The sequence below is a fragment of the Pyxicephalus adspersus genome, chromosome 1, assembly GCF_032062135.1.
Source record: "Pyxicephalus adspersus chromosome 1, UCB_Pads_2.0, whole genome shotgun sequence".
NCBI classification, from domain to species: Eukaryota; Metazoa; Chordata; class Amphibia; order Anura; family Pyxicephalidae; genus Pyxicephalus; species Pyxicephalus adspersus.
The window spans coordinates 3,129,625-3,141,969 of NC_092858.1; the positions used below are offsets into that span (position 1 = coordinate 3,129,625).

At 40.9% G+C, this 12,345-nt stretch overlaps 1 protein-coding gene across 1 annotated transcript; it reads left to right on the forward strand.

The window, feature by feature from the left end:
* Positions 1-10,402: 10,402 nt before the first annotated feature.
* Positions 10,403-11,386, forward strand: LOC140321803 (olfactory receptor 2AT4-like). Its single transcript, XM_072398587.1, has one exon. The coding sequence runs from the start codon at positions 10,412-10,414 to the stop codon at positions 11,384-11,386; it is 975 nt and encodes a 324-aa protein (XP_072254688.1). The 5' UTR covers positions 10,403-10,411.
* Positions 11,387-12,345: the final 959 nt, after the last annotated feature.

The window sequence follows — 12,345 nt, forward strand, 5'->3', positions numbered from 1 at the left end:
GTATTTTTTTTTTTTCGATTGACGCTGGACAGAACGGATCATCGCAGCGGGGACCAGGTAAGTGATTGGGATTTACACAGTGAGAAAAGTTCTGGTTTATCGAGTTTTGCAAAATCGATAAACCCGAACCAAGGTCGGGTTTACCGGTCGGGTGGTTAATAAACAAGATTTATTTAGCACCAACATATAACATTGCGCTGTACATTAAATAGGGGTTGCAAATGACAGACTAATACAGACAGTGTCACAGGAGGAGGAGAGGACCCTGCCCCGAAGAGCTTACAATCTATACTGGCACAGCCACCTTTATAGGACTGCTTGGTATTGGATGGCTCTTTATTAGGGATGAGCCTCTGGTATTCTCGCGGAAATTTCCTTCAGCTTTACATGGTTTCGTGAAATTTTGGCCAACTGATTTTTGCGAAACCTGTGGAAGATCTAGGAAATTTCACAGGGAATCCTCCTGTTTGCGACCCCTGGGGCACTAGAGGGTAATTAACCTCTAGTCCTGGGGGTATTCTCAATGATCACACACTTAAATTTTTTTTTTTAAATTCGACCTCAATACGCAAATTTACCCCGGCCGTTCTCGCTTAAAATTCGGTAAGCGAGAAAGGCCGAATTTGCCGCTCGATCGAGTTTGAAAAACTCGCTCATCCCCAATTCTAACTATGAACGATGATCTATCTATGGGTCTGGAAGGGTTCAGACATAACAACAAGACAGGCGCCATGGGGTCCGGGCTGTCTGGGTCAGAAGTCATCTACTCACAGCCCAATGTTACAGATAAATTCCTAGTCCCCGGGAGAAATTTCAACTTTCTTAAAAATTTAAATTTTCAACTCAAAAGGAAAAAATTTAAAATAAATCACAAATTTCAACTCTGCCAATTTTGTTTATTGAGTTATCATAATCACTGCCTGGGCTATTAAAGTTCATCTGTCTAGTGTACGGAATAAAGCTGTCCCGTGCTATTAGTCATGCAGTCCATGCAAAGTCAAACTTTAATTAGCTGCTACAAATATTCATCGGAAAAAGAGAAATTTGTGATTCACTTCTACACTATGAAGGGTGTGATAGAATTGTGATATTAGTAACTGATATTTTCATTAAAGGAAATGTTTTTTTTTTCCATTTTTATTATTGTTATATTGGCATTGTATTGTTATATTATATATTGTTATATATATTTTACCGGAAACTTAAATTGTAAAATTGTCGTTGAGATTGATGACAAGTAAAAATCTATGTTCAAACCAGGACCCATGGGCAGCATGGTGGCTCAATGGTTAGCACCCTGGGATTTGCAATGCTGGGTCCCTGGTTCAAATCGTGGTCAGGACTCTATCTGGGAAATATTATTGTGTTCTTCCTGTTTTTGCATGTTTTGGTTTCCTCCCACATCCCAGAAACATTGAATTAGATTAATTGGCTTCCCCCAAATTCACCTTTTAACGACATGTGACTATGGTAGGGACATTAGATTGTGAGCTCCTCCGAGGGAAAGCTGGTGACATGATTATATTATTGGCTACAATGAGCCCGAAGATCTTCCATGGGGCTTTCTGAAGCAGCGGAGTAGAGGGTTCCTGACACAGAAGATAAGAATTATATTTGTAAAGTGAGAACATCTGGGTTGCTGAACCGGGAAAGAGAACCTCAACGCTGTTACTCTCGCCAATGCCACTCATAGATTTGGGATGGGCTGAGCAGGAAGGAGAGTGCAGGGTGCATGGCACTTTCCAGTGATGGGAGACTCTTACTCCGAGTAGCTCATGGTGTCTGTATCATCGAGAAAAATACAAAGACCACAGCACCAAGCATTGACATAGTGGAAGTTAGCAAGGTAGTTGTAATGTTTGGGGTCCTCTGGAGACATGGTCCTAACGATTCTTTGATCATACTTATAGCCGTTTAAGCTCACGGCATACCATGGCATTGCCAGAAATGGCGGCTACGTGATAACCTTTGTGAGCTGTACTGGGAGACCTTCATTAATGGGGGCAGGGGAATGGTGCTGGTGAAGGAATCTGGGAAACCCAAGGAGTGCTCTTTGGCCCCTACAGCCGTTTATACAGGGTTTGTCATCAGTGCCATGGATTTAAGGATTAGGGGGGTATCTGAACTCGCTCAGTTCCTATTTTTTCCTTCATCCTTTTTGGAAGGTCTTGAGTCGGTGCCGCCGCCTTGACTTTTCGGTTAGTCTGTGGGGTGCGGGTAATTATGAATCCACTGCTAGGGCAGCCAGTATTAGGAACCCCAGGGACTTCTTGTGGAACCCCAAATATATGTTAGAAGAAATATGAATACAAAGATTGGTTCTGGGTCAAACAGCAATGTCGTTCTTGATTTTTGCATCTTCCTAAAGGCTGTCAAGGCTCTGCATTGCATTATGAACCTGCAGAAACTTCAGCCAAAAGTTTGTTATTTACAAAGTTCATGGGATTGCTGCAAGCCCATAGAGGGGTGAACCTTAACCTCCCATCCCTAACTGTGAACAATCTCTATTGAATTATATTACACATGGTGGTCATTTCTAAATTGTCTAACCAATTTCAATCTCAATTCAATCGTTTCAAATATGCCGCTTACATTAAAGGAATCCCTGGTGATCCTGCCATGGAGATCCTAGCATAGGTTAGAGGGTGACAACGCTTTGTCACTATTCCTCAGTTCTTATCTTGTATTGGGCCTGATTTAATCAAGATAGACTATCATGAGTGAATCTGGGTGACAAACCTAGAATGGATCTGATCCAGAATTGCCAACATCAAGTGACTATAAGGATTCCATTCCATGTTTGCTGGATCCCCCAGGTTCTCCCTGTTTATCTTCTTGGAGAGCTTTAATAAATCAGACCCATTCTGTCCCTATCACTTGCTCCCATTGCCAACAGATATAGTATTTCTGATAAGGCATGGCACGCTGTTGTCACATGACCCATGCAAGCCAATAATGTGCACTGAAAGCTGGGGCAAGACATGAAGTGGGTGAAAGGAGCTCAAAGGGCAACAATGGGAAGGCAAACAGGACAAAAAAATGTTAAATTGGTTTAAAAAAAAATACAAATAAGACAATTGTACACTTTGGCTCAGGGCTTTTTTCATTTGCTTCCAATGTGTGAATCTTGGGTGAAAACATTTATTTATTAGCCCCTTACCGTCATTTATTTAGGGCTTACATCTACTCTAAAGGAGAATATTCTGTAAATGCTGAATTGAACTTTTACCAAGCAGCAGCATCTGTGTCCCACCCGGGGATGCAATTGTTAATAAAAGATCCTAATTATCAGTTGTGGATTTCCATGGGGAGTGTTTCTTCCTCCATCATTCCCCCGTCAGGGGATATCACACAATCTATATATAAGAGGTTCTATACAGACAGTGATAGAGATATTATCAGCTCCTAATAAATGGGGATTCTGTGATTTTGTCTGATCAGGTGAGAGAATTCATATCATGCTGATTTATATCCCCGTCTCATGTCAGAGGAGGCCATTCACATGTCAGACAAGGAAATGATAAGACAAGAAATAGGAATCCGTGCATTGCAATCAATGTTTTTATGTTTTTGGATACAGAATAAAAAGTGAAGGGAATATAATAATATTATATAGGATTTAAATAGCGCCAACATATTACGCAGCGCTGTACATTAAACAGGGGTTGCAAATGACAGACAGATACAGACACAGGAGGAGGAGAGGACCCTGCCCCGAAGAGCTTACAATCTAGGAGGTGGGGGAAGTATCACACAATAGGAGGGGGATATGGAATGGTGGGTGAGTAGTGCGTATTTAGGAGACAGAAGAGGACGGGTAGGTGAGGTTGAAGTGTTGGCTTTTGAGCGCTTTTTTAAATGAGCAGAAAGTAGGAGCAAGCCGAATAGGACGAGGAGACAATTCCAGAGAGTCGGGGCAGCTCTAGAGAAGTCTTGGAGCCGTGCGTGTGAGGAGGTTATGAGTGAGGAAGTCATTAGTAGGTCATTGGAGGAGAGAAGAGAGCGGCTGGGGGGGATTTTTCTATCAGATCAGAAAGGTAAGTGGGACAAGAACTGTGGAGGGATTTGTGTATCATGTAGGTAGGTGGGGGAGGAGCTGTGGAGGGATTTGTGTATCAGGTAGGTAGATGGGTGGGGGAGGAGCTGTGGAGGGATTTGTGTATCAGGTAGGTAGATGGGTGGGGGAGGAGCTGTGGAGGGATTTGTGTATCAGGTAGGTAGGTGGGGGAGGAGCTGTGGAGGGATTTGTGTATCAGGTAGGTAGGTGGGGGAGGAGCTGTGGAGGGATTTGTGTATCAGGTAGGTAGGTGGGGGAGGAGCTGTGGAGGGATTTGTGTATCAGGTAGGTAGGTGGGGGAGGGGCTGTGGAGGGATTTGTGTATCAGGTAGGTAGGTGGGGGAGAAGCTGTGGAGGGATTTGTGTATCAGGTAGGTAAGCAGCACACATGAGCTCCATGTTAAAATCATAGGAGTACCCTGCTTGGCACTAGCTGATAACAACCCCCCACCCTATGTGGTACAATATCTTATATTAGATACTATCAACCCGTGGGGCAACAAAGGCAGTGCTCTTATCATTCAGGGGGCAATTGCTTGCCATTGGGTTAGCCGGTGGCATTTACATTGCTGGCCATTGGGAAGAATGTCACCCGTATAGATAGCCAAAAACATCATTGGTGCCCGTGATAGTCACAAGTTTCTCATTGCTCAAAGAACCCCTAGCAAGCCTTGGAGGAACTCTGGTTGGGAAACAATGATCTACTTTCCCCATTGGATCAGTGATTTATTAAAGCTCTCCAAGAATGGAGAAGATAGACTATTGTGGATGAACCTGAGTGGCCCAGCAAACCTGGAAATGCATTTCTTAAACATACTTTGCTATTAGTTGGCAAAGGTTTCACTCCTGGACCAGATCCCTTCCAGACTTTCTGGATGGCCCAGGTTCTCCCATGATAGTTTATCTTCCCAGTGTTGGGGAACCATAATTAATCGGGCCCTATGTAGGGAAGTGGATGACTTTGGGTGACATTGAGTCTTCTTTGCCCTTTTGATTGCTGCAGAATGTTCCAGGACACCGCGTTTATAATTAAGAATTTGTGACGGTAAAAGAACGATAATTGAGGTGCTCCCGCCAAATATCACACCAATACAAACCTCTTATAGATAAGCCGGCACAATTATAATAATCTTTTCTGGAATATTTGGATTCTGGTATATGCCGAGTCCTGACCGGGTCTACCAGACTTTCATCTGAATGATTCTTTAGACTTCATTAAGACGACATTTTGCTGCATAATAAATCATTTCCCAGCGAGGTCCCTGAGCCAAGAAATAAATGAAGATAAAGTCTTCAAAGCTCCTAAGCAGCATTTCTGTTCACAGGGAATGTTCCGGGCTGATTTGTAGTAAATTAATAGCTGACGCCAGCGGAGGCCTCGCTAAGAGAATATTCAGTTTCTGCAAATGATGAACTAAAATAATCCACAGATACAACCGGCTCAGCGCGAACTCCATTTTACTGAGAAAAAAACATCCCCTATGGGTGATCTTTGTGTATTGCAAGGATTTCAACAAACTTTATTGCAGACTACAGTTTTTGGTTTAAAAAAGATTTGTTTGCTTCTCAGACTGATTCTGATTGGTGGGTGTGTTTCATTATAACCACCCGATCCAATCTCAGTGTTCTGATAAGGATAGCTGCATATCTTAGCTATCCTTCCCATCACAACTGACATTTCCATCACAATAGATGCCCCAAAATCTAACTAGTTGGGTTTAATTGAGCCAATCATATGAGCAGGAAATGGAAAAACCTCTAGATCTATATAGTGACACTTCTGTCCTCTTCCCCAGCATTGGTTACATCCTCAGGAGTTTATCAATCATACTTCACCCCATGTAAAACTTTTATGCTTAACCTGCTTTACCTAAAAGGGGTTTATTTTAATATATCATCACATTTACAGTGATGTGTACTTTGCCCTTTATAAAGGCAGTATAGAGTTTGGATAGGACCGCCCCCGAGGATCCTATTTTTCTAAAAATCCTCCAGGATAGGGCAGCAGCTTTGGTAAAGCAATAAAGCTGGTTGCAACTTCTAAAAAATGAAAGCTTAGCTCCAGACTTATTTAAATGCCTTCTTAAACATTTATAGTTTTTTTAACACTAGATGCAGTCATTGTTTTCGTCAATTGGTATAACTTTGTAATGACTTTAGTTTCTAGTTTTTAGTCCTGTCTTTGTTGTTGATAATACAAGTAGGCACACAGATCTCAAAACTGGGAAATTTAAATGTCTTTGTCCTATTAAAATGCTTTTATAGCTTAAAAAAAGTGTTATGAACACTGTTCCACAATTTTTTATTTATAAAAAAATTGGTAATAAGCTTGGAATGTGTAATGTTAGCATGTCAGCAGATCCCGTCATCATTTGTGGTTTCTCTGACCTATCCCATGAAATAATTGCAGTAAGCTAGGCATGATGGGTGTTTTTCAGCCACATGTGGCCCTCTCCTCCTCCTTTGTGGCCCCCAGCGGTTTAAGAATTTACAATGTTCTGTAACTGATAGAACCTACTTTCATGGTATAAAATGTTGTAAAAAGCAATAGCTAGGCTTGATCAGTGATTCCCACCCATTGTGGTGCAGCCCATTAGTGTGCAGGGAGAGATCACCGGGTGTAAAGTGGGAAATTATCCAATTTTACTTAATTGGTCCAAAATTTCCTATTTATTTACTGCAATTAATTTGTCTTCATTTGTCTACGCCAGCAACATATTGTGCCTGATTTATTCCAAAGCTGGAGAAGATTCACTTTCATCAGTGAACCTGGGTGATCCAGCACATCCAGAATGGATCTGGATTCTGGTCCAGAATTGAAAACATTTACTAACAAATAGCAAATGACTTTTAACAAACACATTCCAGGTTTGCAGGATCACCCAGATTGAGAAAGTGTATCTTCTCCAGCCTTGGAAAGCTTTAATAAATCAGGGCCCTAGTGTCAGGTGGAACAATCACATACTCCTCCAATAGATGGCAGCAGGTAGCTAATTAACCTCTGTGGGTGACATTTCTGTTTGGTGGTCATGCCATTAATGCTGTGACTCAGGTTGGGAAACACTGAGCTTGATCACAAAGTGCTGGAATCTGATTCCTAAAATTAAGTCCCCTCTTCCATTTCTTTCTTACCATTTCCTAAATGTTCCCAATGCCTCTTTTATTGTCATGTGACCTCATTGCCATTTTGCTGATCCCTATTTCACTGATAAAGGGTATGGGAAACTGCTAATCTATTGTGCAATGTTCGTGTCACTGCCTCTTTGTGTGATATTATTACATTACTGCCGGGCTCTCCAGGGCCCCATCAATAGACAGCCAATAGTAAGTGACCAGATCAAAGGAAAGCAACAAAGACAAGCAAAGAATGACCCACAGTAAGGAACACCTGGGCTGGCCATGGATTTCCCCAACTCCCTAGATTGTAAGCTCTTCAGGGCAGGGTCCTCTGTCTGTATTTGTCTGTCATTTACAACCCCAATTTAATGTACAGCACTGCATAATATGTTGGCGCTATACAAATCCTGTTTGTTATTAATAATAATAATTGCTGCAATTTTTCTAGCTAGGGGGCGCTAGGTGGTCCAGAAAAACCTAAAAACATTGGGACCCCGCCCACACTGAAAGGGTTAAACTCTTCTTTCTGTTATTAAAAAAATGGACTTCTAGATAATTATCCCTGTAACTATATCAAGAACTTTTCTGTCATTTGTTTCCTTCAACCACCAACCAATCGATTAGCAACATCAATTTTTAATTAGGAGTTAATGAACTGGTAATTGCTAATCACCGCCATTAATTAGGAAAACAGGATTTCAGAATTGCAGAGTCAGCAGATTGTAGCTTTTGACCTGGAGGAAGAATGGAAGAAAAAAGCCATCGGGTGAAGTAAAGAAAACTTCATGCAAAGTTGTGCCTGACCCTGAACAGGAAGTACAGGAAATACAATTTATATAAAATGATTGTGCTGCTTGATTTCTACTTCCTGCAAGTTTGACTTATTGAAGGGGTGCGGAGTTCTTTTTTAAGCTTTAAATGGACAGAAAAGAGAGGAAGAATAAATAATTGAAGAGAACCAATATTATTAAACAGCTGTAACAATCTAAATATTATTACAGCCTTAGAGGTATGTTTAATTATTAATATTCCTCTAGTTATAGAATCAATGTGTAAATGTCGGGATTCTTCCTGCCTGTGCACAGTACACATGACAGATTTATAAACCTTACATTATTATATAGCATTTATATAGCGCCAACATAATATGCAGTGCTGTACAATAAATAGGGTGAGGAAGTGATGAGTGAGGAAGTCATTAGTAGGTCATTGGAGGAGCGGAGAGAGTGGCTAGGGCAGTATTTAGGGGCAGTTATGTCACTTGAGAGAAGCCCTGGCTCTAAATTCCTATTGAAAATGAAACACAAAGAACCTATAGGGCAGAGACGTTTTGGACTTAAATGTTGGATCACCTTAGACTCAATCAGAACCAACCATTTTGTTTTTAAATATAATGGTGTAGATCAGTGTTTCTTGACCTTTATAACATGGGGGAACCCTGGAAATAACCTTCAGATCTTCAGAGAACACTTTCTATGATTTTTATATCCACAGCTCACAGTATATTAGTGTGGTGGTCAGTGGAAAGAATTCCACTTACATTGCTGGACATTGGGAAGAATGTCACCCTTACAGATAGCCAAAAAGATCATTGGGGTCACTTAGTCTGACCTGAGAGGCACAAACTGCTCATTGCTCAAGGAACCTTTAGCACCCTCTAGAGGAGCCCTGGTGCAAAGGCAATAAATGAACAATATGTATAATAATGTAATAATGTAATACACTGCATATATTAAATATTAGCATGATAGGCTCGCTGTGAACAACACTGAATAGGTGCTGTACATATGAGTGCTATACACATACAGATTGGGGTGTCTGTCTATATGGAGGTCCTAGCTTGGGGCAGTTCACAGGTAAGTCCCTTATATTAGTAAATGTTGCTCGAGAATTTCTAAAATTGTAAAGGACAACTCAAGCAGCCTGTTATCTATAAAAAAGTGCAGATTTGGAATAGTTTTAGAAGTCATTGGAAAAGAAAATCTCCAATTTATTGCTAGGATTGTGCAGGCAGCACAGTGATAATAAGGTCTAAGAGGTTATTGCCACAATTTGAGTAATCAGACCTTAACATTCATGGCACTTTGGGAGTTGATGGCTGACATTAAAGTCATTCGAAATGTGGATTGGATATTGTCCTTATTACAAGCTTCACCTTCAGATACAGATATTGGTTTGGAGCAACCATGACTTTCCCAGAATGTCATTCTAGTTCCGTTCATAATTCAGAACTAGAATCATCCTTCTCTGGATTTGCATGGAGAGATTGATTTATACAGACAGCATTTTCTATTGTGACAGCTGTGCACTTTTCAGATTGGCCACTAGGTGGCAGAATGAGTCATTGTTTTATTAGGAACTGAAATGGAAAGTGTAGAGAGATTTGACAAATTTCAGAAGAATTGACGGGGAATCATTTATAAATAGATGTAAAGAATTTATAGATAGAATTTATGTCAGTACGATCAATGTGTGCATGAACTCGTCCTCATCTTCTTTAGTATGGGTTAATTTAAATAGCTTTTGTTAGGTTTATTCAAGACCTTCCATCATATGATCATGATCCCATGAATATAAAGTCTTCCAGTAGATTCTACATTTTGGGTTCTATTTATAAATGATTTCCCCAGTCACTTTTCCCAAATTTGCAGGCAGATGGTCCAACCCCTATTTAATGTACAGCGCTGCGTAATATGTTGGCGCTATATAAATCCTGTTTAATAATAATAATAATAATAATAATAATAATAATAATCTCTCTAGAGGGCTCATTTCAGTTCCTAATAAAACAATGACTGGTTCTGCCACCTAGTGGCCAATTGTCAAAAGTGCACAGCTGTCCCAATAGGGAATGAATAGGCAATAAACAAAAATATAAGCGAATTGACAGGGGAATCATTTATAAATAAAGCCTCTTATGTTATATTTATACTTTCATCCATCCCAATGCATTTTATTTTTAAATTCATTCTGTTTTTGTAGGACTGCTTGTTTATCCCATACAGACTAATGTATAGAGAAGAAGTGGACTTATTTTATGCTTCTTGTTACGACTTTGTATCCCTGGTGATGGGGTCTTCCTGAACCAGCATTGGATTTCACACATTGGTACTTGAGAATGAAGTTTTTCTGGAGAGTTGCCTTATGGGAAATGACTTTGTCTTGAGCAGAAACACCTAAAAAATAAAGTTTGGGCATCTCCACACCTTTACCTCCATCTTTATTTTTGTCCAGACCATGGCTAATCAGTCAGAGGTTAAGCAGATCATTCTAGTTGGATTTCCTGGACTGAAAGAAGAATTCTACGCCCCGGTCTCTCTTGTAATGCTTCTTATATACATTGGATCTCTATCTGCTAATGGAACCGTCATCACACTGATCACTATGAAGAAACAATTACATAAACCCATGTACATCATCATAGCTAATCTGGCAATGGCCGACCTCCTTTTTGACACCATAACATTACCAAAACTCATTGCCAAATATTGGTTTGGAGCAACCATGACTTTCCCAGAATGTCTTCTTCAAATGTTCCTCGTCCATTTTCTGAACACCGCTGACTCCTACATCTTCATGCTCATGGCTATTGACCGCTACTTTGCCATCTGCAAGCCGCTGCGTTACCCTTTAATATTCACCGGCAGAGTCGTCGCCGTATCATGTTGCACCTGTTGGGTCGTAGCAAGCAGTACCGCTTTAACGGCTCTGGTGATGAACTCTCAGGCACCCCCTTGTGGTTATAACAGAATCAACACTATAATGTGCACTAACATAGCGGTCACTGCCCTGGCCTGCAAAGATGTTTCCATCATCAAGAAGACAACGTTTGTCTTTGCCATGTTTATACAATTTGTACCGTTAAGTTTCATCACCTTGTCATACATCACCATCATTAATATCATCCGTTTGTCGGCTAGCTCGGATACCTGGCGGAAGGCTTTTTACACCTGTACTACTCACCTGTTTGCAGTGACCGTGCATTATGCCCCCCGAGTGTTAGTGTACACGGCCAATGAGGTAGGCCTGGTGCTCAATGCAGACGTGAACGTGTTTGTCCTTTGTCTGTATTCCTATGTGCCGCATATATCCAACCCCATTATATATTGTCTCCGAAACAAAGACATAAAGCAGACATTTATGAGCTCTGCTGCAAAATTTTTATATCTCAGAGGGAAGAATAATGTCCTGCCTAACACAGTTACTAAATAAACAGAATATCCCTTTCATAATCATTAAAGCAGAATACGTATATGGCAAATGTTGACCAGTAGGGGGCACTAGTGGTCTGGAGGTCATGTACATGGTGATCTTGGAGACATCCTGGTTTTGTGCATATCTTTTGTAGTTAATTTATATCTCACTGACTGTCCTCATTTTCAGCCCTGAAATAGGGTTACTGATTAGGTTTGTAGCAATTTTGCATGGGGGAACCATTTATGTAACACTGACATCTTAGGGAACCCCGATAATAACAGCTCACAGTACAATAGTATGGTGGTCAGTATGAAGAATGCCATCCTTACAGATAGCCAAAAAATGGTTACCAATGATGATTGGTGTCATTGGTAACTGCCATTGGATGCAGACATTCTTTATTGCTCCTCCTGCCTCCTGGGAGGAACCCTGGTTGAGAAACACAGAGCTGAGAACAAGAAAAGCCAAAGGATGCAAGAAATGAACCCAAAGTAAAGTTCTTCTTAGTCTTGAAACATGGCTTCCTGTCCTAACTACAGATCCAGAGAATGTTCTGGTAAAATCTTCTGGTCGGTCCCAGGAAGTCTTCTGTTCCATCCAATGATCAAGAGAATCCTGTTACATAGGTTGAAAAAAAGACATCAAGTTTAACCACCAGGGAAATAAACATATCCCATATAAAACCCTATGGACATTGATGATCCAGAGGAAGGCAAAAAAACGTATAAACCACGGGTTCAATTTGTTCCAACAGGGGAAAAAATTCCTTCCGGATCTCGTGATGGAATCAGATTTTCCCTGGATCAGCGGTCTCTGTTATGGCTGCTCGTTGACCTTTGGGTTTGCCCTCCTCTTCTATTGCTCAAAGTATTGTCCGTAATGGCCTTCTTGTGAGGGGATGGAATCTGCTCTCCACTGGTTCTATTACATAATAATTGCTTAGCTTGGAATTTGGCCTCCTGTACTACCTACTG